General features: G+C 46.9%; 1 protein-coding gene across 5 annotated transcripts in view; it reads left to right on the forward strand.

The window, feature by feature from the left end:
• The window catches only part of LOC105540031, a 293057-nt gene that overhangs the window by 56749 nt on the left and 208747 nt on the right, over nt 1-27561 (forward strand). For 2 of the 5 annotated variants that reach the window (XR_001006136.1, XM_011980521.1), the window contains one exon: nt 8296-8607. The exons of the other annotated variants lie outside the window; for them this stretch is intronic. Coding sequence is in view for 1 of the 2 variants with exons in the window: in XM_011980521.1 (XP_011835911.1) it covers nt 8296-8300 (5 nt within the window). In the remaining variant the exon portion in view is untranslated. Of the gene's footprint in view, nt 1-8295; nt 8608-27561 lie in introns of those variants that run through there. 5 annotated transcript variants of the gene reach the window in all.

Raw genomic sequence — 27561 nt, forward strand, 5'->3', positions numbered from 1 at the left:
CGTGATCTGCAGGTTCAAACAATATTTGGTGTGTGTTTTTGCAAAATAGCATTTACATACTGTGTCATTAAAAACAGGTTTCATGGTGTCATGGTGGTCGGAATCAGGGAATGTCGTGTAGTTGGTTTCAAAATCCATCAGTAGGTTAATCATTAATTATTCTTTTTCCAGGAAAAAACTGATGAGGTTGTTTCAGAATTTGAATTTACTAGAATTCCTTTTTTTTTTTGCATTTAAAAAACAGTTTGCATTTTCACCTTAAAGTGGGTTAATTTGGTAAGAAAAGGTACCTTTTCTGTTTGTATTGTGGCTTGTTCATTTTCTCATAAACTGTATTTGGTAGCTAAAATGTTGAAAGCAGTTTGGGAACAAAATGTCTGCTCAAACCATGACAAAATTGGCCACAATTTGCCGATTGGGCTGATAACAAAAGCCAGCAACACAAAATAGGTAGAAAAACAGTTTGTTCGGTGATGTGAGACCACTGAAGCTCTTTTTTGCATTTTTTTTTTTTTCATTCTGATGCTTATGTTGTGATGGAAATACATGAAGTCTCTGCTTACCATAGTTTCTGATTAACTATTTCATCTTTGGATTTCTTTTAAAACTTCAGAAAACAAGCTGCCCACTGGACATCTGAGAAAAATTTGAAATAAGAGCCAGCTCTGCACCTAAACCTTTTGTTTTCTCTAGACCCCACTTGATTGCAAATGTCCCAAAGCTCATATTTTGATCGTTTAAAGCAGCATTTAAATTCCATTTCCCCCACCACCCCAATCTTCAACATTGAATTGTATGCCTGTTACTACACTTTTGCAAGTGTAAAACAAAAATTCAAGTTTGCAGTTTAACAGAAAAGTTCTCTTCCTGGACATATAGTTGACAAAAATATCAACAGCTAAAAGTACATATTGGCTCTCATATCATCTTCACAGACTGTAAGCAACTATTAATGTTTTACATGAGACAATACATTTTTTTTTCAAACGATAGAACGAGATAACAGCCTCCTCTCCCTTGCCTCTGCTGTTGTAACTTCTCATACCTTGTGTTGCCTCTGTGTGTGTGATAGTCTTTTTTTTTTTTTTTTTGGTCTTAAAAATCAGATACTCCAGGACAATAATTAGGATGAGGTTTATGTTTCTACTTATCTAATCTTTGTTTTCACAAATAAATACAAATAACTCAAACTGAAACTTGATGGCTTTGGTGATAATATAATAGCAGCCACGGGGAAATTTTCTTCATTTTAATGTTCTTTCACAACCCACATTCAGTTTCGGTAGGAAAATTATTAACCTTTTCAACAGCATGCTGAAATATGGGTTCACAATAGACTCCTGAGTATGATTTGCAGGTTTTGGTTCTATTTTGAGATTTTGGTGTACAGTTTTTCTCTTTTTTTCTCTTTCTTTCGTTCGTTCATTCTCACATACCAATTGCTTTCTTTGACACCAATCACAATGACTTAAAATCCTTCACTTGATATCTTTTTAATGTGTGTCCATTATACAGTGTTTGCATTTATTTTTTATTATGAGAAGGGAGAATTCCTATTTCCTTCTCTCCTACTGATTGGTTCTATGGGAGAGGACATATTCTTTATTCTCACTGTTTTTCTCCACTCTAATCCTCATGTGGAGGTTGTGAGTCCTCCAGCCCCATTTAAAAAAATCCAGTTGAGCCACATTTCCCCGAGGGCACCTGGCTCCATGTCAGGCATCAGATCTGACTCCTGTCTGCCTCCAGTGGCCTCGTGTCTGTGTCCATCACCAAAGCAAGTACCCCGGTTTGGGCTTACTGTCCTGAAGTTCTGCACAGCCTCAGGCTTCCATGGGAGGCCTGGGTGACGGTGTCTTCACAGCTGACTGCTGCTGGGGCTGCAGGTCTGGAAAGGCTATTGGAGGGAGGTGATCATGATCTTGTTACTGTGGCTTCTTCACCTGAAACACACACGAGGGCAGGACCTGGGGCCAGAGAGGCCGGTGAGTAGGAGGATCTCGGATAACAGTTTCTGTTTTAGGCGTCCCCTTCTCCAAGTCTGGCTGGGACGGCCACACCTGCAGGGAGGGCCCTGATTGGGGTCGTGGTCCTGCCCCACATCTGGCAAGCCTGTGCCTCATGTATTCACAGTCATCTTTTTTTGTTTGATCCCCATCTATCCTAAGTCCCCACCCCACCTCAGTGCCCTACCCTACCTGTTCCCACCATCCCTGCAAAGTTGAATATGGAAACTGAGAAACACATATTTTATCTGTAACAAATGTGGACATTTCCAGTATTGTAGCCTGCGTTTTTTTTTTCTTCTTCTTCTTCTTCTGCTTCTCATACTTCCTGTATGAGGTTAGTTTTTTTTTTTTTAAATGATAAACAAACTATTTTTTTTTCAACTTTCTTGGGAGGCCTGGGTGTCTAGTGCCTCCTGCCTGCGTTGTTGTGAGCCTTTTGCTGGTGCTGTCTACCTGGGCACAGATGTCGGCGCGAGCAGAGCCTGAAAGTGGGAGTGGGGGATGTGGTGTTTTGCACCCACCTCTCCTCCCCAGGGTTGCAGTGAGGAGGGTTGAGCTGGTGAAAATATTTCTGTTCTATTTGAAAGAGACTGCGGTAGAATTTATGGCTAAGTGTTCTGTGCAGGCAAAAGGAGCTGAAGGATGGAAGGCAAGGGGGATAGGGGCAGGGATGGAGCATGGCCAGAAGAGACGTTTGATGTTTAGGGAGAGATCACTGGTGCAAATTGAATATCCCACAGTGTTCAGTCTCACGCTGTGTGGATGAGCAACATCTGGAAAAGGAGATTAAGGGATGAAGCATGCCAACATTTCTCCCCAGGTCACCCCAAAAATGTGTTGAAAATTCTGGACGGCTTCTGAGCTGCTTGCTCTTTCCGCCCCTGGTTGAGATCTCAGGAGAGAGCGTCCAGCAAGTAGCTTGGGTACAGTTGATTAAGTGTGAACATCAGTAGCCAGCCGCATGGCCAACCTGCAGTCACCCATGGCCCTGCATACAAGAATGTCACTAGGAGAAGATATGACTTGCCACCGGTGGTTGTGTGTATCTGAATCACCTGGGGGCTGTGAAACACACATCCCTAGGACCCAGCCCCAGGGTTTCCTTCTTAGAATATCTGAGGTGAGGCCGGAGAATTTGCATTTCTAACAACTCTCAGGTAAGGAGATGCTGCCGGTGCTGAGACTCCCTTTGAGAACCACAGCCTAGAGCCAGGGTAGTTGAAATACCTGAAAACCATGTCTACTGGAGTCTGCAAGTTGTCTCTACTTTTTTCCTAATGTCCCTTTGTGTGCCCTACCACAAACTTAGAATCCACACCAGCCTCTCAGAAGGCCTTTTGCATTTCTCAGTAACTGCACAGCAAGGTTACTTGTCATCTTGACGTTTTACCATGTCCATCAGACTATAAAGTGGCTAAAATGTTTTTGAGGTTTGGTTCTTTGAAAAATGGGTTTTATTTTACAGATAGTGAAAGGGTGAGTCTGTAGTGTATGGTATGACTAGACTAGAAAACAATCTACCAAGGGCCGACCCTTGAGTTTCTACCCCTTGACAATTTCCACCTTTACTATAAACTAAGGGAGCTGTCATAGGTTCTTCCCTATACAGAGCACTCTTGACGGAAGTGACACCATCTTAGAAAAAGACTCCATCTTACGTGTCAAAAGGCATCATGCCAACAGGGAACAGATGACCACCTAATCAATAAAGACCACACCCAACCAGATAGGGACATCACCAGCTCTTTTCTACTATCAGTCCTTGCCAGAGGTCTTGGGGCTATAAGAAGAGCAGGATTTCAGCAGCTTGAGATGGTCGTGTTAACAGAGTCTTGCTCTGTTCTTGTCGTGATCAGCACCCGGCATCTGTTGCCAAAGACTCTGCCCACATCAAAGACTCTTGATGTCTGTCCGGAACAGGCCAGGACACTCTCATCCACGTTGCTCTCGTTGGATTGGCTCATTAACCCTTTCTTCTATCCCCTTCTGACTCTTTTTTTTTTTTTTTCAAAGCCACATTTATGTTCTTTTATCCCCTTTCTCTCGATGTTAAATGTTACTGTTTCATGTGGAATGGTTAATATAGCATTTATATATTGACTAAATTAAGGACACTGCTGTGTATGGTTTGCAATATTGACTGACTTGCAGAGTGGCTTGAGCCTGAGTACTCACAGCTCTGACTACCAACTAACTGAACAGGACATACTCAGGAGAATCACTTCCTTGGGAACTCCATGTAACTTGTGGCTTTTGTGATTGAAATAGCATCGGTAAAAGTCTGACCCTGTGGAAAGACACGAATGTGCATGGACCTGGCTATGTCTGACTTTGTGCTGCTCAGGACACTCTGCACCCAAAAGTGAGCGAGCCTGGAAGACCTCGGGGGTCAGATGTTTGAAGGGGCTGCTGAGTGTCCTGGCAAGCAGCAGAGCCTCACCATCAGTTTGCTGCATGGAAGGCTGTGTCCCTCTATTTCCCTGCTAGTTTTTGAATTCCCTTGAGCTCCGATCTTTCCTAGGTGAGAGAGATGATCCCAATAGCACCAACCTGAGAGGGCTGGGGAGATGTTTGAAGGAAAGCTCGGCTGGGGAGCCGTAGCTGGCCTGTGGTACGTGTTCGGGTGTGTGTCCTGGGACTGACACACTCTGCTGACAGGGGTATTGAAAGTCCCCACTCAAAGACACAGAATCTTCCTGACCAAGTGTAGGTCGGTAACGATGCGTGGAGCACTTTGCAGAAACTGCTTCTCAGGGGAGGTCCCCTTGAAAAGGTGCTAAGTCTACTCAGAGATACGTGGCTGGAGCTCTAGACGCGGGAGCCTCTGTCAGAGACAAGGGCCGGGGGACTCAAGTACTGCTGCCTGGCTGCCCTGCCCTGACAGCTCTAGCAGCACACGAGTCTGATTATAAAAAGAACCCATCTCATATCTCCCTAAAATTGGTCTATGATAAGCAATATACATTTCCTGAGTGTGCGGTCTAGGTTTTAATATTCTGAAAAATAAAAACAGTGGACTCCTGAGAACTGAACAGTTTGGCAGTTACTGAGCAGGCTCCATCCTCCTTGGCAATTCTTTTGAAATCTCAAAAAGTTGGCTTCCTATAGTGTTAGAATCTGACGTGAGTCAAGATGGACAGGGTGTGAGTTCCTCACTCGTCCCTTTTCTATGCACTGAGGAAGACCTCGGTGCTGCCAATGGGGCAGAGCGAGCTCCAGTGTGTTTTTGCATGTGGCTGACTGGAAGCTCTGGCTTGGGCTCTCAGCAGTGAGGTATTGGCAGTTCCTTGGATGTCACAGCGAATCGAAGCTTGTGGTCTTCACTTCCTCCTGCCTTGAGACTTACTGCGCAGAAAGTAGAGGCTTGGATGGTTCAACTTCAAGGGCAAAACAGCCTGCCTCGGGGGTGGGATTGGGGTTGGGCATCTGTGCCACTGCTTCTCTCCCCTTGTCAGTTTACCATGCCAGCAGCCTTCTGTCTGATTGTCATCAGGACCAGAAAGAGCATGATTTGGGAGCTAGCTGGGGAACTTCGTGAAGGTTGCCTGAGCTGCATTTTGGGCCCCCAGTTAGGGCTTCTATTCAGGGTGATGTGTGTGACCCTGAGGCCATCTCTCAGATCTGGGGGGAAGTGAGGTTGTGTACCCACAGTGGGGAGGCCTACCTGGGGGCTCCTCAATATTAGACACCTGCAGGAACAGCAGGTCAGCCAAGCCAAGAGTAAGAGTGGCCCTGTCTGTGACTAGAAGCTTCTTCAGGGCTGCCTCAACACTGGGGTGGCACTGGTGGCCTCCACCCACTCCCAGTGTACACTGGCATCTAGGAAGCCATGTGTGATCGGCTCTGAATTAGGGGCAAAACTTTTAGTTCTCAGATGAAGTGTCGTGGGTTTCTTCAGTGATAACTAGACAGCCAGGCCAACGTAGGGCTGATTCATCCTTGCAAAACCTCCCAGACAAGCCAGCTCAGGCCTTGCAATGGAGAACTGGAATTCAGAGTCTTCTCAGCTTTGGCCAGCAGCCAAAGGTAGGAGAGGTAGGAGAGACCCAGGTCCCGGTCCCAGCTGTGTCCTATCCAGAGTGACCTTGGGAAGGTTGCCAACTTCCTTTTTCGGTGAGCTTTGCTTTCTTTACCTGCAAAGTGAAGGGTTGGTTTGATGATCCTTAAGGGTGGCCACCTCTCACTCTGTGACTTTGGCCCAAGGTCCACATGGTTGGGTGTTCCATACTGTGGCCCTCCTGGGCTATTGCATTTTGGTTTTTCATCGCACTCAGAAGTGGGGGTAACTGGTGAGGGGCACGGGTTGGTAAACCACCTCTCTATTTCAGTGATGAAACTAAAGAAACCAGGTTTCCCCTTCCACCCCTACCGGCCACTGATGCATTACTTAGTTCCTGTTTCTCTTTGCCCACCCAGGAAGGCATTGTGTATGAAATCCTGGGCCCAGATGCTGGACTTTAAGCCACATTAGAAAATGCTAGCTCATAGGACTCAAAACGGGAAGCTGGCTTTCCCAACAGATTCATCTGGGCAGTGCTCCTCCCAGAATGTGTAGGGATCACGGGGCCAGGTTCGTCAAGACTCAGGAAGCTCGATTTTTCACTGTCACTAGCCAATAAGGCCTTTAAGGAAAAAACAAATAAGACTGTAGGGGTTTGTATGGATCTGTTAACTCACTTGTACAAGACATTGGGAAAGATACCGGGGTGGAGGGAGGAACAATACGGTTTCAAAAGATAAATAGAGACTGTCACAATTGCCACATGTCCTGGCAGCCAGGGCTACCGGCTCAGGAGAAGCTTTATTCCCTGGCCTGCAGTGCTGCAAGAGACCCTAGGAGGAGGAGAGCTCTGCCAGGCCCTGTGGGCTGGGCAACCCATCTTCGGCCACATTTCCTAACACCACTCAGCAGAACCATGCCAGCAAAGGCCAGTGTACAAAAAAAAAATACGGTGTGCCAAAAAAAAAAAAAGTTATGCCCATATATGTTCAGGAAGTGCACAATAATTTAAACAGCTTTCTTATTTCTTAACTTCTCTGGGTCTTTTGTGTGCTACTGTATCTTGTGAATGCGTCTCAAGAGGAAGGATGAAGCTTTTCCAAAATCACATCCCCTCATCTCATTTTACAGAAAAATTTGTGCCTAATATTAACCAAAGGAAATGGGGAGCGGCAGGGCCAGTGGGTTTTCATGGTGAACTGAGGGTTGCGCCTTGGACAGGTTGTATGTGGAAGGGACGGCAGGGTTCCCAAGGAAGCTTTGCACAGTCATGGGTAGAGCTATCCCTTCTTCATCCATAGTGAATATGGCTGGAAATAGCGGGTAGTCTTGGATTTGACCTCCCTCCCATGAAAGTGCTGTCTCTGGTTCGCTCCTGGAAAAACCGCTTTCTCCCCAAAGTGTGTCTGAGCAGCAGATTTAAGCATGAAGTTGGTTTTGTGGGGCTACAGTATGGACTTTGGGAAGATGGTGCCATCTGTATTTCTGATTCTGCCGTCCCTCTGTCTGTCTTTGGAAGTATCCTTTCACGTGTTTGGAAGACTGAGAATGATTTTCTGCAAACAGTGAGCCAGACCACACTGGTCTCAAGCAGCAGAGCAGTTATTAACAGAATCACAGTCTTTCTGGAGCTGCTGTCAGTCCTGTGCTGTCCTCAGGGACGTTGCTTGGTCGGGGCCCCACTTTTTATCTACCCTTCCCTCTACCTCACCGAGGCTGCTTGGCCCAGGTTTGTCGTGATTATTCGATGTACCTGGGAGGCCATGTCTCCCGGGGAGGCTCAGGACCTCATTGGGTTGGAATTCCATGGGGATCTCTCATTGGGTCTCTTTGGGCCCTTGGAGAGGGGAGTGCAGGGCACCACCTGGGCAAACACCTGTGCCATCCTGTAAGTCCTTGTGTGACTCTTCATCCAAGTCAACGGGGGCATGTAGGGGAAGAGCCTCAGGGCCCACCAGGAGTCAGACTCTGACCAGGAAGTCAGAACTGAGTCAACTTTTCAATGAACACACAAGTTGGCCCCAAACAAAGCAGCAGGCTTTTGGGAACATCTGCCTTTTTAGTCTCTTCTGAATTCTGTTTATGTGGACACCCCATGCCCTGCACCACTGTTGCCACCAGCAATGTTTGTTGCTTGTCAATATTTGAATAGATGCTGATAAATTTGATTCTCTGGCTTATTGTGGCATTCATGATATGTCTTTCCCTTTTCAGTCTCCATGTACTAGAGCAACTGTCAGTGTGGTTGGCAGTGACCTGTGTTTTTCATGCATGTTTTTGTTTCAGAATAACTGGGAGATGAAACAGGAAGCTCTATGACACACTTGATCGAATATGACAGACACCGAAAATCAGGACTCAGCCCCCTCCAGCACCTCTACCTGTTGCCCGCCGATCACAGACGGGATGCAGCTGAAAGATTCCCTGGGGCCTGGTTCTGACTGCCCGCTGTGGACTCTAAGGCCTCTGCATTTGCGGGTGGTCTGCCTGTGATATTTTGGTCATGGTCGGGTCTGGTCGGTTTCCCATTTGTCTGGCCAGTCTCTATGTGTCTTAATCCCTTGTCCTTCATTAAAAGCAAAACTAAAGAAAACAGAATTGTTTGCTTATTAGCTATCTTTAAGCACTGATTGAAAGGTGTTTGAGGGAACCCTGGCATTACCACACAGTTCGTCTGACATCTTTAAATGTGTGTTGGGCTTGACTCTCTCATAACTCAGCCACGCTTGCCTTGCTGCTTCTTGTATCTCTCCCAGATTGCTGTAGAGTCAGTGTGGGCAGACTGACATTTGAGAGAAACGTTGAGCTTCATCTGGAAACCTCTTTTCACACCCACCCTGATCGTGGCCTATAAACTGTGACCCCAAGATCTCCATTCACCTCGGGCTTTCCACTAGAGACATCTACCATCTCTGCTGCCTCCCTCCCCTCACACATCCGTTACTGTTTCACTTATTCATCCCATAAGGATTTCTTGCGGGCCTGCTGTGTGCTGGGTTCTGGAGACAAAACAGTGGGTGGGATTAACTCAGCCCCGGTCCCCACCCAGCACCTCTAGCCAAGTCTGAGTGGGCTCTGCTGAAGAAGTGTTGGGCACACTGCACAGTTCATCATGGTAAACGGCTCCGTCCCATTTCACTTAGATGCCCCGATTTCCTAAATGCTCTCTTGAACTCTGACACTCTGAGACTGGCACCTGAACAGTCTATACAACGGTGAAATAGCGAAGCCTTCCTTCTGTGTAATCCCACTCTCTTCCCCAACCTCAAGCAGGACAATTTGACCCCCTCCTGAGGACATGACCAGAGAGGCCATTAGTAGGAGCCTTCCAGAACTTTCTGGCAATCTTCACTTTTAAGCTTAGCAAACATCCAAGAATAATTTTAAATGACCATGTTTACTGTTTTGTACTTGTTGGAATTAGTTTACCAATAGGCCATGATAATGATCACAAAAGCCACTACGTGCATGTAGTGTTCATTGCAATGCATATCGAGGTCTCAGCCCAAATGCCCCCTTCTCAGGGAGAATTCCCTGAGCACCATGTCCTGAGAGAACTCTCCTTCCTCCCCACCGTTTCTCTCTATCTTGTGATTTTATTTTATTTTTTTCATAGACTTACCATTATCAGCACTTATTCTGAATGTTCAATTATCTGTCTGTCTCTCACTCCACTCCCAAAATTCTGCTCTAGAAAGGCAGATTGTGGTCTCTCTTATTTCCCGGTCTGTCGCCGGTGTTTGAGATCTGAGCCTCATCAACAACTATGGGCTGACTGAGTTCATCCTCTCATTACTTCTCAGGCACACTGAGATGCTGAGCAGCCCAGTGCTCTGACCATGTTTGGCGGATAAGGAAACTGATCTGAGTCTGGTGAATGGCCTCACTGGGGTGAGGACCCAGGCTTTCCTCTGGGACATCACCCAGCAGAAAAGGGTGATCGTGAACGCTCTACTGTCTGGATAGTCAGGTTCTCATCAGAAACCAAACTTTGCCTTGCTGATAAACTTCCTAAAGTTCACATTATTTGCCCCCATCCTGGAAGATAAGGACCACTGTGTTGTGGAGGGAATTAGCCTCAGCTGGGTGTCTCTGGATGCTACTTTTCCCAGAAGAACACTAAGAAGAGCAGATGAGATGAATACAAAGATTCCACCTTGCCCTGAGATTCTGCTGGTTCTACCTGGCTAGGTTCTAGCAGAAGAGAAGGAAGTGTACAAGGGTAACATGTGCAACGGCAGTGTACAGGGGTAACATGGACATCAGGGACAGTCCTCCTGAGGATGTGGGGAGCCAGGCCCAACTGTGGGTTGGCAAAGTTGCTGACACACACCTAACTCTGGTCCCTCTGGATACACCCTTGCCCAGGTGCAAGGGGCTCCACTGGGAAGAACATCTCCACCCAAGTGATCACTCTTCTTCTGTGTTCTTGAGCGGGATGAAACCACATTCTCTACCCATTTCCCAGTCTCACCCCCAGGATTATTTATGACCTCAAAAAGATGGAAGTCACAGGTGCAGGGAGGACCAGACATAACCCATATGGTGCCTGCAGGATAGTTAGTTCACAAGGATATTAGGAGAAAGAGCAAAAGAGAAGTGACCACACAATTCTAGATGGTTAAGGCAGTAGTTCTGACCCTGGCCAGACATTAGAATTACCCAGGGGCTATGAAAAATCCAGACACCGAGGATCCGCTTGGACCAATCACATCAGAATCTGGGGAGTGAGGGGTTGTAGACATCAGTATTTTTTACAACTCTGCAGGTCATTTCAATGCATAGCCAAGACTGAGAAACACTGGTCTTTCAATGTACCATCCACTATGGTAGCTGTTAGCCACAGATATCTATGGAACATATAAAATGTGGCTTGTACAACCAAGGGACTGAATTTTAAAATTCCTTTTTATTTTAAATTTAAATATCCACATGTGATTTGTGGCTGCCATATTGGACTATGCAGATACAGAACATGTCTATGAGCTAGTGTGGTCCAGGGGAACCTGGAGTCCTATAACTGCCAAGTGAAATCCTGCTAAGCCTGAAGGGACTTTAAGGTAATTCTGTCTGTTAACTTCACTAACAAGCCCTCCTGTCTTGGATTTGCTGTATATTTTTCTTCCATGTTCAAGCCAGGGCTTGTGCAGCAGCAAGGGCGACAAACTTTCAAAGCACTGCATTGTAGGACTGAAAAGCATTGAAAATACAGTTATGCACTCAATGATGTTTCTGCATATACAATAGCGGTCCCATAAGATTATAAGGGAGCTGAAAAATTCCTATCACCTAGTAATGTTGCAACTGCCATAATGTTGTAGCACAATGCATTATCTTTTCTATGTGAAGACATGTTTAGATGCACATATTCTTACCATTGTGTTACAATTGCCTACAGTATTTAGTGCACTGAAATGCTGTACAAGTTTGTAGCCTAGGAGTAATAGGCCATACCATATAGCCTAGGCATGTAGTGCGCTATGCCATCTAGGATTGTGTAAGTATACTCTGTGATATTCGCATTACAACGAAATTGCCTAACGATGCATTTCTCAGACTGTATCCTTCTCATTAGCAATGCATGATTGTATCTGTAAAAATCTAAGGCCCAGACCTAAGTACTTTGGCGTTCATTCCCTTGGTTTACTCAGTTTGTATCTATGAAGACCCAGTTCTAGAAAGGAGCCTTCTAAATTATTGTTTAGTTCGTGTAATCCAAGAATTCACGAGACTTTCGGAAAAGCAGAGTGCTGGAAGTGCCACCTTTCGGAGGTCACGGATTTAGTCAGGTGGCCCAGCAAACTCGACTCATTGGGGTTAGAGATGGAGAATTAGAACCAAAGCTGAATCACTTTCTGCTTATCACTCACAGACTGCCAGATTTTCTTTTTTTGTTGGAGGGAAAGCACCTTACAACAAATAATAATACTATTTTGAATTTCAGAGCTTTCCCTTTTTCAAAGCACTTTACCATCTCTGACTTATTTTGTCCTCCCAACAAGGCCGTAAGATAAGGAGGGGAGGGCTTTTTAGAGCCTGTCTAACACCCTAAGACAGAGCTTAATATTGCTGAAAGCATTGAAAAGTACAAGTTTTGTTTTCGCATCCCTGGCCACACGTAAGTACTTAGTGGCATAACTTGAAACAAATTGACATAGATTTTTAATCCTACAGTGGACTGTGTTTTTAAAAGACACTAGAGCTTCACATTTGTTCCCTTTGGTTGCATCCCAGGTTTCTAACCCTTGTGCCTACATTTTTGGGAGCCATTTCTTCCTCAGAACTTTGTGTGATCTGTGAATTTGGTAAATATGCCTTCATTTACCATGTCTCCTTCCAAGGTGTCTTTTTTTTTTTTTTTGGATGGAGTAGCTCACTGCAACCTCTACCTCCCGGGTTCAAGTGATTCTCCTGCCTCAGCCTCCCGAGTAGCTAGGACTACAGGCACCCGCCACCATGCTTGGCTTATTTTATTTTATTTTATTTTATTTTATTTTATTTTATTTTATTTTATTTTTTGTATTATTAGTAGAGACAGGGTTTCACCATATTAGCCAGGATGGTCTCAATCTCTTGACCTCGTGATCCACCCGCTTCAGCCTCCCAAAGTGCTGGGATTACAGGCGTGAACCACCGTACCCAGCCTCCAAGGTGTTTTTTAAATGGTGAATGGGACAGAACACAGGACAGAGCCCCTGGCTCTCCACGAAGAAGGTCCTGTGTCACTCCAAAGGATGTCCCCTGTGCAGAACCACCAACGCCAGGCTGACATCCTCGCTTTTGGGTCCTCAACCTTCTCATGGGTAGAGCTGCAGAGTCATTTCAAACCATACTTGACTGTGGGCAGAAAGCACGGAATTGTCTGTCCAACTGGGGACTCAGGAGCAGCCTGGCTGTCTGCAGCAGCTGCAAAGGGAGCAAAGGCAGGCAGGACTTCCATGAGCCAGGAGGTGGCCTTCTTTGGAGACGAGTGTCCTGCCAATTGCAAGTCCTCCTGGTCACACCATCATCTGGCCCATCTTTTGTATCTTAGATCGGATAGGGTGAGAGGTTTTCAAATGCTTTACTGAAATCAAGACACACTTTCTGGGGCATTCCCCTAATCGACTGTTCTGGTGAAGCTCGTCAAAACAGGAAATGAGGTTAGCATGGAATGACTTTCTCTTAGAGAACTTATGTTGCTTCCTTGAGACCACCACTTTCTTCCCAAAAGCTTGTGAGCCTTATTTCGTGTCTCCTCTGGGTTTTTTTGGAACTTGGAGGAAGTGTGTTCTTCTGTAGTTTTTAGAATCCATTCCCCTGGAAAATGGTGGTGGTATTTTCTTGTTCCCGGTCTTCCAGACTCTCTCCTTTTTCCTCCAGTATCTCTAAGATGTTTGCAAGTTTGTCTGAAGTGAGATCTGCACATACTCGAACCACAGCAAGAATGGGATTAAGCCACACGTTCTGTGCCCATGACCAGGCTGACAGGGCCACATGTGGCCTCCCTGGCATGGGCTTTAGGCAGCTCCTTCCCCTGAGAAGCTGTTGGATCCACATGTTCTCACTTTATCAAAAATGGCAGGAAGAGGAAACTGATCTGGTGGAGATGAAACTTAGTGGGAACACTCCGCTTTCCTCCCCTGCTCCGTGTGTGAGCACTTGGCTGAGAAATGCACTGTGGCTGAGACAGCCCTATCTGGCTTCACCTAAGCCAACCCCCGTGTTGAGTTCTTTAACTCAGTTATCAAAGCAGTGAGGGTTTCAGATCTAGACAAGCTGCATCATGCTTATTTTTGCTGAGGTTTTCTGACAAATGGCTCTACTTGAAATTTCCAGATTTAAATGTCTGTTTTATTAAAACTAAAGTACTTTTGAGCCATATTTGCTTTTATGCAGTAAAAGAGAGTCCATGAGAAGGAATAGTTGGCTTTGCCTCACAAGTGTTTAGGGAGGGCTGCTGTCTCCAATGCGAGACCTGGATTACCTTTTGGAGATTCACCTACTTCTCACGATGCTCTTGTTGCTGGAATCATGGTCTGTTACATGCTTTACATGACTTAGCAGGATCTTGAAAGCTGTCCTGAGTGCTCCTGCTGGAATGGGGTAGATTTCAGTTCCCTCTCCCTTAGTCCCGCGTGAACCTCAGCCTCACTCTACTCAGGTCTAGGGTACTTAGTATGTTCAGTGATGATTGTCTATGTAGATGGATTAAAAAATGTGCACCTTTATAATCATCCCAGCTACCACCTAAGATTCTAGCTTGCTCTGGAGACATTTTTTGTGGTTTACAATGTTATTTTCCAGTGTGCATAGGCAGGCCCCAGAGTCAAGGTGATCATCCCTTTGTTTCAGTTAAGAAAACTGAGTTTTAGTGAGGACAATCAATTTTTCCCATATCACAAAAATGGTCATGCAATGCTGCATCCCATATTTAAGTCCAGAGTGATGAACTTCTCCCTATTCCTCTATTATGCTGCCATTTTATATTTTGTAGATGTGTAAAATCAAATGTCATTCTTCCCTAAAAAGGACTGTGAACGGTAAGCAACAGTTGGGAAGGGTGACACCAGACAATGGCTGAAAACAGGGCGACTGGAAGTTGACTGATGGGTGCTGAGCGCTTGGCACCCCTTCCTGCTGCAGACCCCAGTGGAGTCTCCTCAGCAGGGGACACCAGTGGCCCCCATTGGCCCTGCCTCCTGCCAGGGCTGTGTGAGGATCCACACGGGCTGGGATGAGGGTGGATGTTGTTCTGCAAAAACTGCCCACTACTCAAAAGTGATGTTGTGGCCGGGCACGGTGGCTCACACCTGTAATCCCAGTGGCTCACACCTGTAATCCCAGCACTTTGGGAGGCTGAGGTGAGTGGATCAAGAGGTCAGGAGTTCGAGACCAGCCTGGCCAACATGGTGAAACCCCGTCTCTACTGAAGATGCAAAAAATTAGCCGGGTGTGGTGGCACGCACCTGTAATCCCAGCTACTTGGGAGGCTAAGGCAGGAGAATCACTTGAACCCAGGAGGTAGAGATTGCAGTGAACTGAGATTGTGCCATTGCACTCCAGCCTGGGTGACAGGGCGAGACTCCATCTCAAAAAAATTAAAAAATTAAAAAATTAAATTAAAAATATTGATGTTGCTGGGTCAAAAAGGGAGAGGCCCCACCCGGACACCTTAGCACTGGAATCTGCATTTCAGCAAGATCCCAGGGGGCTGTCACAGTTGCTAGCTCTGCTCTTTATGCTTGCCTCAGCTAGGTGCTGAGTACCTGTTAGAGGAGTGCATTCGGTCTTTATTCTTCAGAGGCGCTGGTCAGAGGGTGGAGACATCACACAGGGACTCCTGGGCCCCAGGCAGGCCTCCCCGACTCAGCTAATGGGGATGGAGCAGAGGATGGAATGTTTGAGAACCACCAACATGCAGCAAGGAAATTAGTGAGAAATGAGTTCCACCTGCCAGAAGGGAATTTGAGAAGGGAATGCACAAATACCATCGAAAACTACGACTCTTCTACCTCCAGCCCTTGCCACCAATTCCTATCCCATTATTTTCATATCTGAGAGGGTTGATAGGCAGCAGACACACTGACTCTGTAAGCATTGTCCCTGGTCCCTGCAGGCGAGGTGACCATGTACCTGAGTTCGCTCAGGGTGGTCCCGTCCATGCCTATCAGAAATGAGTTCATAATGCCTTTCAGCTCTGCCTTTCACTCTCAGGCATGCCCTCACTTGACAATGCCTATCTGGCTTGGATACCCTCACTTTAGAGTACCTTATATCTGCTATTATATTTCCCCAAGAAGCCGCTTTACGAACACTGACTCCTCAACACACGGTCATCTCTAAAAGGAAGGGTATTTGGCAGTTCCTCGACAGTTCTGGAAAGGCTGCCTTAGTGGAAGCAGAGTCAGCCATGGGGCGGATGAGAACGAAAGTGTGCACTCAAGCATGTGTGTGTTCGGAGTGTGTGGGTATGGGTGGGTGACAAGGTCATATGGGTTCTATGTACCTTAATGTGTGACACAGGTGTGGGTGCAGAAGAGGACACGGGTTGTCTGGTGCATGGGTGCCTATATGCACATGAGGTGGTTGTGTGTGTGTGTGAGTGCACATCTATGGTATGTGTGTATAGCTGTGCATACATGCCTGTGTGTTTAGAATGTTTGGTGTGGTATGGTGTGTGGGAATGCATGGGTGAATATAAGTGTGGTGTCTTGGTGGATGTGTGCATGGATGTAGTATGTGATGTGGCTGGATGTGGGTATGACATGTGTGCAGTATGAGCGTCGGTTTCTGTAGCTTGTGTGTGTATGCAGTATGTATGTTTGTGGTGCATGTGCATTGTGTGTGGCTGGGTGTGGGTGTCTATGTTGCATGTGGAGTGAGGTGTTTGTGATGTGTATGGGTGTGTGCGGTGGGTATATGCTGGTACCTGTGTGCATATGTGTTGGTGTGTGGAGTGGCTGTAGGTGACACATGATGCCATGTGTGTCTCCTGAGCTTGTGTGTGGCTGTCCCCAGACCCACTGCAGACTCAAGCGTGGCTCCACGTGGCGCCACCACAGGAGAAGCCTCTGTGCCCTGGGAGCTGGTGTGGAGAAGGGTCTCACTCTTGCCTGTCCCTGGGCATCCACCATGGCTGCACTGGGAAGCCACTGGGTGCAATGGTGTTGCTGTGTGGGTTGGGGCCTCAGGTCCACAGGCAGCAAGCATAGACCAGATCCACCCAGCACCCTGACTGTTGAGGACGGGCCCTGGCTGTGGCTCTGCAGCCCAGCTAGCTCCTGCTGCATAGTCAGGCCTCTGGAGAGATGTTCCCGGGGAGGAATCACTGAATGGATTTCCTTCCTCCTGCCCTGTTTGCATAGGGACACTTGTGGATGCTTCTGGCTCCAACTTTTGTGTGCAGTGGCTATGACGGAGAAGAGATGAGCTCCCTCTCCAGCCTTCTGGGCTGCTGGCATCCTCTATATGTTTCTCCTTGGGGACACTCTCAATGAGGCCAATTCCGGGCTGCGGGGGGCTTTTCCCTCTGTCACTGAGGGGCCTCCACAGGGATCTGCCTGGCTGCAAGATGCTGATGGGTGGAGGGGTGGCCCACCTGACCTCCAGGAGCAGGAGCTCCCTGCCCACTGCCTGCATGGCCCACCTGACCTCCAGGAGCAGGAGCTCCCAGCCCTGTCCCTCACTTGTTGCCCCTCTGGAAGAACATTGCTCTTGTTAGCTAACAACCACCTGACTTTCCTTGATCTGTCTCTCCCTGAGGCAACAACAACCTAGGTCTGAAGACTGAAGATCAGTGCTGGGGCCCCTCTTGGAAGGCTGAGGAAGTGGAGAAGTGCCCAGGTCTGGTCTGCTTAGCCTTCCACTAGTTGTTGGAGCTCTTTGAGCCTTGGTTTCCAAACCCAAAAACTGGGAGAATGACACCTACCCCAGCAGCATGGGGGGACCTTTGCAATAAGGTACGAACCCACTCAGCATGATGCTTGGCACAAAGCACAGAGCCAATAAATGCTGGCTATTATCACTATTATTTTAATTCAGAGGTTCAAATATTGAGAATGAAATAAATATACCAGGAAGTAGTAGCATTGTGCCATCAGAAATATACTCTGATGGGGTCCTAGCGATCTTAGTCATGAAAATAAAATATCAGAAGAAAGACAAGATGATCTAGAAAGAAGGGATGCCAGCAGTCTTAGAAAAAACAAAAAACGAAAACAAACAACAAAAAACAAAACTGGTGGTGGACAGTGAGCCAACAGGAGCAAATACAGGACCAGCTAGCCAGACACTGCTTCCTCTCCCTTTGACAGGCAGGACAGGAGCCCACTCCCAAATCTGCAGGATCAGACACGATAGATGAACAGTGATTTGCCTGAGTGTAAATATTGTGATGTCTTTCTTTTCTTGAACTTTTAGCGTTGCTGGTAAACAGGGTGCATCCACAATTGTTTTTCTGAGAACTGACTTTTGAGGAAATAGGGGAAAAAGAGGTTTTTATTAGCTAATTTTTAGTCTTGTGCATGACTCAAAACCTTCTTATTCTGTTTCTTAACTTTGCTTCAGGAGACCCTTGACCAAAAAATAGCTTTGTTTTTAATTGATGAAAGAAAAATCATTACAATGTGTAAGTATGCCAATTCAAACACGGCAAAACTTTCAAAGACAAAGTGGGGGTGGGGAAGTCGTTCTGAAGAAGATCTCTGAGACAAGAAAAAGAACCAATCCAAATCCCCATTTGTGTTTTCTAATGAGAAACTCCTCACACGCCATTTCCCTGCTGACCCCGGTCTTACCTTGACCACCTCGCCCTGTTTTCGTCTGTTATAACTTCTGAGATATTGTAATGGAAGTAAAGAGTAAGCTTGAGATACTCTCTCAGCATTCAAGGTGCTGCCTTCCTTTCTCCAAGCAGGAGGCTGACATAGCCACCTTTATTTACAAATGCCGTAAATCAACTGTGCAGGATCCTTTCGTGAGAAAGGAGAATAATGGCAGGGAACCATCCCAGCAAAACGAAGACCTGGGCTCCACTGCCAGCTTTTCCCTCGAAGGTCATATTTCACCTCTGCCCTGTAATTTCCTGAATTGTTCAGTGAAGATGTGACTTCTTGGCTTCCAAGCTTCATGGAGGTGTTGTCCAAACACAAGGTCCATAAAGTGCTTTGGAAGGTTTGGAGGAATAAAGAAACTCTCTTGATCCGAAGTTGTGATGGAGTCTTATCAACATTGTAGCCGATGATGGCGAGTGCTGGAGGGTTCATCAGACCTGAGAGCAACCCCAGCCTTTGAACCACTCTCTCGCCTCACTATTCATTTGTGTCTGTTCAGCTGAATGCTGGCAGATCGTCTTTCAAATAATGCTCCTGTTGGAAAGTAAGCTGAGGACATTGAGAATAAATATCTCCAGTCTTCTAAGCTGTATGGCAATGTTGATGGGACCGCTAAGAAAGTTTCTCCCTGCCATCTTAGAAGGAGGAGGAAGAGGAGAAGGAAGCAGGAAAGACGGAACAAATTGCTGTACCTTTTTAAAAGATGGGATTGAAATAAATCACAAAGAGTGTTAAAACAGGCAGCTCGTGGGAAGCCAATTGCTGACACTCTCAGGCCCCATCCTTTCCTCCTCCTCTTCCTTTCAGAATAAATTAAAGAATGGGCCCAAATCCAAGTTGTGTATATGGTATCTTTATCTGATTGACCTCGTACTCCTAATAATATCTTATCTTCGCTAGTAAATCATTAGCACCCTTTTCTGTTCTCCCGGCATGTCACTTCTTTAACTGTTATGAACACTCACAGAAGTCTGCTCTGCAGAAAGACAAAGCTACTGCAAGGGTCGTCTGTCATTCATTTTGCCATTTGGTCCTGAAGGCCTCAGCTGGCTTCACTAGCAAAGTGTTTCACACATTCCCATAGCCCTGCAACAGCCACTTCCCCAAAGCAAACAACCTGAGAGATCTGGTAAACACCGAAGAATGGAAATTTCATTCATTTTCCTACCTGCATCCTCTCTGGTTGACAGAGAGTATCAGTCAATGCAAGATTTGTTGAGAGTGGTACATTTGAGGATTTATTTGTAGGCTGTGTTAATATACTTTTGAGAAATTCAGTTGTATCTAATGAATGCTTTTTTTTCCCGTTTGATTCATTCCAAACTATTTAAATTGGAAAACTGTGTGCTATTTCAAGATGCACTTTAAAACTCATGTTGTTGTGATGGTGCTTGTTGTCACTGCTTTTTGTTGGTTGGTTCTTGTTTCTACCCGGCCCCTCCTCTTTGGGTTCATGTGGGTACAGATGAGATTCACAGTTCCCTAGCCAGATGATCCACAGAAGGTTTTCAAAGACTGCATGGGTAGTGTTACTGAACATAGTTCATATGTATGGGTACATGTGTGTGTGTTTCTAACCTTGCAAGCTCCTTGCAAAACTACATAAATACTTGTATGTAAGTTGTGCTGTACATATGAACGTGCCTTATTATGAGAAAGGTCGATTTTAAAGTATTCCTTCCATGGGTAAATAAGTCTTCCCTGACGATAAATCATTACAGTTACTTTCACCTCCGAAACCCCTTGAACTCCCCTCTCCCACTCAGCCCCTGCAGAAAAGGGCTCCCTTTATTTACTGCCCTACTTGTTGCAAGTTGGGGGCTATTTCTTTAAGTCTAACTTAATATTTCTTGTATTTAGTTCAAACTGAAAAATTCTCACGTTTACCGCCGGATGGGGCAGGGGGAAGCAGCGTCTGCTTTAAATCTGTTGCAGCACACGAACTTAAATGACAAAACAAACACAGAAGACTGGAAAGTCAGGGACCCTCTTGAAGAAAAGCTTACAAAATTATAGTGTCCACGTGAGGCACGACTTTCATATCCTTTATCTAAGTGTCACATGATAGGGCGGCAAGTCGATCCCCCCAGAGCCTGGATGATAGAAATATTTGTGGTTTGATATGCGTCAGTGCTTATGACTTTGGCATAAAATGCAATCTCCTTTGTTTCTTCCCCAAATTCAAGAAGTGCATCTTTCCATAATATTGAGAATAGAGCCTAACATTTATTGAAAATCTATGAACATATTTTATCAAAAAAAAAAAAAAAAGCACTTCCACAAACTCAGTAATGGCCCAGTGAGGCAGATAATAGCTTCATCCCATCTCACGATGGTGAAATGAAGATCAGAGGGAGCCAGTAGCTTACCCAAAATGACCCCCTTAGGACGTGACAGAGCCCATACTCAAAGTCGGTTTGTTTAACCAAACTGCCTACAATGTCAACTTAGTTTGCGAAACAGCCCTATGTGGTTGGTGGTATTATCTGCAATTCATCATCAACACACCAGGCCCATGGCAAAGCTAAAAGCAGAGCTAACAGCCAGAGTGACCAGAACAGGGTCTCATCCTGCTGCACCTGTGCCAGAGAGAGAAGATGAGCACTCCAAAGTGTTTTCACGCACCTGGGGGCCTTCCTGTCCAAGTGCAGTACAAATATTCTTTGTGCCACATCTTAAAGGAATCCTCTTACAGAAAGGGCTTCCCCTCTGAGTGGTAAGACCCAAGACCGGGCTGATGCCTCTTCCTTTGCTATGTGAGACCTGAAGGCAGAGTCTGCCTGGACCGACAGAGATCGATGTGGCCTCCGTCTGTCTGTGTGTCATGACAGAAAGGAGGTGGGAAAACTTGGAAAATGGGAACCCTCACTTTCCTGAAATTCCCAGCCTAGTCAGTTCCAAGAATTGTAACCTTGAAGCACAGGAAAGCAAGACCCTCAGCCGGGAACATGGAAACTTTTGTCGGGAATTCTCTGAGGTCCTGACGAGGTGACACAGTGGTCAGATGTTCCAGATTCAACATCAAGGCCGGTGGGGGCGGCACTGCACCGGTCACGTCAGGAAGAGCAGTGTAGTCAGAGAGTGTGGCAACCACCATACGCCTGGTAGACAGCTCATTCCATCTGCCTTGCACATTTTCCTACTTCCGCTGAGCTCAGAATGGGGAAGATCGAACACGGTCTGCTCTTATCACCCTGAAGACTTTTAAAAAGGCTCTGCATACTCACATGAAAATCGGGAACTTGATCACTGTGGCCTGACAATGTGTTTTGAAAAGGCGGGGGTGGGGGGGGCTAGTCTTTCCCTGAAAGTTCCCATCCATTGTTGAGTAAACATCATAAATCTATCGCAGAGAGACGGGCTGCCTGTGCTCAAATTACTGCCTGCTACAATTTTAGCTTCAAGTTTTAATGCCCTAAACATGAATAACGTCGTATCCCAGCGCAGGTCTGATTAATGAGGCAACTTTGTCAACTTCAGGGTCGGAGAGTGTGTCCCCACCCCCCTTCCTTTTTTTTCCCCTCTGTGGCTTAGTAACCATTTCAGCAAATTTCCCCATTAAATATACAAGGCGACTGAGTGCAATAAAAACTAAAGGATATGGCAGATAAACACCAGCGTCTCTCTGGGCAGACCTCACTGGCCAACAGAGCAGACCAGCTCAGGTTTGCTGGGAGGAATCCAGAATGTTCCATCATGAATTCCAGCACGAAAGTCATGCACGCATTGCCATTTGCCGTGGGTCATTTTCAGTCTGTGGGTTACACTTACAGGACCGTCTGCTTTCCGAGCTGTCATGCGGTTTATATGTGGAACGCCACTCATGCCCTATTTGCACTTAAGGTGACCAATGGCTGGCTGAAGGTCATGCTCAGGAGATGACCCAAATTAGCATGCAATGTCCAACCCTGAAAGGAAAGAAGGAAGTTTTATCTTGCCCAGATGTTGTCTGTTCCCCAAATAAGATTGTGTGTCGCTTGAATAATTCCCAAATAGGAGCCCATTTGTTAAGCACTTAATGCACACTGGGTACTGAACAAGAAATGCAGAGGAGTCCCCAGGACTTGCTGAGTCTCCTAGAAACAGCAGAGATGCTCTGCGCACAGGAGCTCATTTACCATCCACAACAACCTTGTGCCATCAGTTACATTATCTCCAGGTTTCTCACACGACCAAAGCTGAGGCTTAAAGGGTGGCACAACTTCCCCTGCTCTGGCTCCAAATTCAGTATTCTTAAACCATAAAGCATCTCTCTTTCCTCCCCATACTGTTCCTATTCTCAGTCTCTTCATGAACACACACACACCCCCCCACACACACTCTTGTCTACACTTGAACCGTAGTCTGGGCCCGTTACATCAATAACACAACCACAGCAGAACCTGGCTTCGTCCAAATTGCAGAGATTTTAAATCTAAATTTCTCATGCTATTGAAACTTTACAGAACCAATCCTTCAGGTGAGTTTTGATTTTCTGTTTAAGCCAGGGTTCAGCAAACATTTTTTCTAAAGGCCAGATAGTAAATATTTTAGGCTTTGCTGGGCTGCATAGTCTCTATCACAACGGCTCAACTCTGCCATTGCAGCATGAAGCAGCCACAGGTAATACATAGAGGAATGGCAGGAGCTGTGTTTTAATACAACTTTATTTTTAAAAACAGGCAGAGGGCCAGATTTGGCCTCCGGGCCATAGTTTGAAACCGCATAGTTTGAGATCTAAGTCACTAAAATTGTTACCAGTAATCTAGGGTTTTAGACATTGGATCTGTCTAATCTATCTGAAGTAAGATGGGGGGCCAGGACCATTGTAGCGAGGCTGTGGAAGTTTACAGCTGCTTAAGAAGCACTGTGATCAACATTGCTCCTTACCCTAGATGGGCCAGGCCAGCAGTCACAATGTGTGCTCTATGGGGAGAGAGCAATAGGAATTTCGCTAGAAAAGAGTTCTCTGGACTAGTAAGTTTAGAAAACCTTGGGCTATTAGTATCATTATTATTATAATATTCCATGATTGCAGGACTTCTCAGGGCTTTCAATATGCTGATGAACATGAATCTTCCTAGATATTCTGGATCTCTAGGAAGGAAAGGTTTGTGTGCAGAGCACGTCTGCACAATATTCTTTAAGAAGACTGATCTGGCTCCCGTCCTAAAGATTCTCATGCTATCTTTTTTTTCTACCTCTTTTCTCAACTGTCCCACTTGAGGGTACTGGCCTGAGTTCCTGCCAACCATACAATATCCAACTCCACCCTCAGAGCCACACTGCGGTCCCACTGGGGACTTTGGTGGCCCTGCCTCCCTGCAACCCCAGGTACTCAATTTGGAGGGTGTGGAGAGGGCAGGGTTGGAGTACAGGTTGCTGTGTCTCTTTCTGTCATTTTTATCACCAGCTGCTGACCATGCTTGCTTAAAGGTCTGGTATTTATGGACTCCTAGAATCTCCCAGAACCTCACAAATACCCCTGGGCTCCTGGTTTGAGGGACTAGATGGGAAGCCCCACTCCCTGGGAGAACACAGGCCCAGAGTTTCCTGGAACTGAGGCAGGAGCAGCTTGGTCAGGGAGTGTGAAGACTCTGACAGAAGCATGCGTGTGGGACATTCATGCCTGGAAGGCCCTCATCACCTGAGACCTTGGTGAGGAGGCGGGACTTGGAGAAAGGGAGTCCCTGCTGTCGTGGAAAAACCAGCCAGGGTAGGTAGTTTTGTATAAGGCTCTTAACTCTATGGAGATTTCTGTTCATTACCTGCAAAATAGAAATGTCTATCCCAGCAGCCTAGGCTTAGACTGTGGAGGGCTAGCTGAGGGCTATGTGAGAAAGTTTTGCAAACATGGCTGGGCCCAGAAGGCTGAACTATTGTCTGGAGGAAAACTCTCAGGGCAATTCAGACCTTTCTGGGCCCTTCTGAGGAGAGAGGCATTGAGGGAAAGTTTGAGATTTGATTTCAGGGACACTGTTCTCTAAGCATACGCCTCAGTCACCAGCACTGAACCCACTCTCAAAAGCTAAGTACTAGCAATGAAATGCTTAAAAAGTTCTACCCAGACTGCAAAGACCCACAGCAAATAGAGGGCAGTGGCTGGTCTGGGGAGGGCCCCTTGGTCCAGGCAGCAGCCAAGGAGTTCTTGAGCCTTATTTATCACCTTGTAATATTTAACAAGGAGGGCTATGCATTATTTCTCTAATTGAAATTTACTTTTAAAAACAGACAAAGAGAATCAGGAAAAATGATGTGAGGACTTTAGGCCCAGATCTGTTTCTGTTTCAACAAGATGTGTGAGGATGACGAAAATGTCGTTTGGTTGAGCCGTGGTCATCACCCAGCATTGTTCTTTCACGTGTGTGTGTGTGTGTGTGTTTCCCTCTGAGTTTCCTAGTAGTCATTACTAAGAAAACTCCTAAACTGACTCAAAACAACAATGACAAAAACAAAAGCAAACAAAAAGACCCAATCACCACAGGTGCCATTCAGGCCCTCTTGTCTGACGGCGTTCATAGACTGTGCTTGTGTTTTTGGATGTACCCGTTTCCTTTTCTCTCTTACTCACCAGGTATCACTGGGAATCCCTCCTTCTTGCTCCAGGACCCTAAAGGAGACACTGGGGCAAGACTCATATGGGTCTTGGGGCAACCCATTTCCAGGAGAGCGTGACCCCCACCCCCAAGCCCCGGGAGGAAGGACCCTTCCCTGCTGAGGCCTCCTCTCCATCCAGGCCAGGGGCCTGGACCTGAAGCTGGGTTTTGACCTTTTGGGGGTGCCTCTCTTGTCCAGGAAACACAAGGTCTTTAAGCTGAACCTGTTTGTGGGGAGAGCAACCCATTTCTTAGAGGGACTCGATCCATAGGGATAACACTAGTCCATCAGAGGACTCTTGTATTTTCATCCTGGAGAGCGCAGTCCCCTGTTTCCTTCTGGGACGTAAAAAGTTGCTTCTAATGCTTCATCCACACAACCTCACTTCCCCAGCCTTGATTTGCAAATGGGCCCACAGAGAGGTCCCAGGCCGCTACTTCACCCAGGCAGTGAAGGTGAGCGTGGGTCCCCTCACTGCCGTGAGCCAGGCAGAAGAGCAAGCGAAACAGCTAAGAACCAGACAGGCCAGAGTTCAGGCCCTGACTTGCTATGTGACCCAAGGCAACTCACCCAACCTCTCTGAGCCTCAGTTTCCCCATTTAAAGTGGAAACAAGATCAGCCCCTGCCTCATGGAATTGTCATGAGGAGGAGTGAAGTGGTGCCCGTGCAGAGCTGGTGCCCAAGGAAGGGGCTTCGGTGCCAGGCCTGACAGCTCGTCAGGGAAGCCTGCTGCCGGCCATCCCGGGGAGACAGTGCCAGATCAGAGGGAAGCTCAGCAAGCCACTTAAAAGGGACCTTGACTCATTTTGTGGTAACCGAATGTGCAGTTCAGGAAGTGCTTCGCAAAAGCGAACTGGGCTCCAGCCGCCCCCTCGTCCCCCTGCCCTCTGCTCAGGATTCACTGTGCCAAGACCCACCTGACACCATCCGATGCATGCCAGCAGCGTGGATGGCAGGCCCCATGTGTCCTCGAGCCCACCAAAGGCTGGTGGGTGTCAGCTCTCAGAAAGATAGCCTGACCTTCTGGACTCAAATTCCACTCCTTCCTTTAGTCCAGGTGCTCAACCTCCCTGAGCCTGTTTCCTCCTCTGTAACTGGCACTACCGCATACTAGGGCTGGTGCAAAGCCCTTAGCAGTCAGGTATCATTTAATCCTCACAAGCAGTTCTAAGGGCAAGTACGAAACCTTGCCATTTAAGGATGGGGAAGCTGAGGGCACCTTGAGTTATGCCAGGGCACACAGAGGATGCCTTGCAGCTGGAATTTGAACCTGGGGAATGGCACTCCTGGGCCTTCCCTCCTAACCCCTAATATCTAGAACCTGGATCATAGACCTAGCTAGTAGGTCTTGGTAGTCCTTCCCTCCTAAACCCTGGTGTCTAGAACCTGGATCGTAGACCTAGCTAGTAAGTCTTGGTGGTTCCTCACATGGATGCCAGCTTCCATTAACCATGCACGCTGCTGCTTGGTGGGCAGGTGAGGAAGTGGCCTGAGTATGGAGGAAGCCCAGGACAGGACCCTTTTTGCCTCCCCATGGGATGTCCTGGCTGCCCTGGGGGAATATGTGTGGTATTCTCCACACCCACCTGGACCTCTAGCTCCCCAGAGCCTCTGACTGCATGTTCTGAGGGCAGTGGCATCAGGACCCCCTGGGCGCAGTGTGCAGAGACTGGCTGAGGAGAGCTGTAGGGGTTACCTATTAAGGAGGCAAGTCCAGGCAGGGACTAGGGACAAAAGAGGGTGGAGGGAGACCAGAGGGAGGAAGAGGCTGCCCTCGTCATTAGCCCAGATCCCTCCCACCCACTTCTTCCCATCTCCCTGTACTTGCCCCATGGGGGTTCCCAAACAGAGGGAAGTAGAGGGGGAGAGGAGTGTGTGGACACAGGAGAGCGAGTGAGCACCCCACCGCACAACAGTGTCCTGAGAAAGCCCCCTCTTCTGTCCCCTGCTTCACAGGCCTTGGGAACAGGGAACTCTGCAGACTGAGTGGCATCCCTGCTGGGAAATGAGGGCCTGTCTTAGTTCCTCATTTAAGGCACCCGCCCTCATTCCCAAGGCAGTTAAAAGCCCCAAGTTGCCCAACTTGGTCAGGAGAAGCCTGTCCCATCAGTCTCACACACCCAGAACTTGTCTGTCTGGCCTCTGAGACTGGGCAGGGACCAGCTCTGTGTCCCCGAGCCCACATGTAGAGGAGGAAGCTGCGAAGTTGATAACCCAGGAACTTCTGTTTACCACTAGTCATTGTCAAACTCTGATGTCTTTTGGGACTAAATTTGAAGGACAGTTTTACTGTTGTAACCAAAAAAGCAAAAGGAAGCAAACAATTAACAGGCCCCCTTCTTTTCGGGACTTTTTTTCTTTGTCAGTAGAAAGCCATTTCAGTAAACAGGAGCTGTTACGAAATGTATCTCACCCCACAGTACGCCTGTAAAGCAGCTCCCTTCCCCCACTGCATAACCCATTGTACAAGAAATATTGTGATAGATACCTTTGGGTTGAGGCTGGAACAAAATGAGCCATTAGGAAGCATTCCATTTTCACCTGGATTTGTTTCTGCATCTTTTGGAGGATTTCTGCAAACCCACAGCACAGTATGGCATTTCCCATACTCTGTGATAAGAACCTCCGGGATAATGTTGGTGACTCTGGGACCATCTGAGC

This window comes from Mandrillus leucophaeus, unplaced genomic scaffold (genome assembly GCF_000951045.1).
Source record: "Mandrillus leucophaeus isolate KB7577 unplaced genomic scaffold, Mleu.le_1.0 Scaffold214, whole genome shotgun sequence".
Classification (NCBI taxonomy): Eukaryota; Metazoa; Chordata; class Mammalia; order Primates; family Cercopithecidae; genus Mandrillus; species Mandrillus leucophaeus.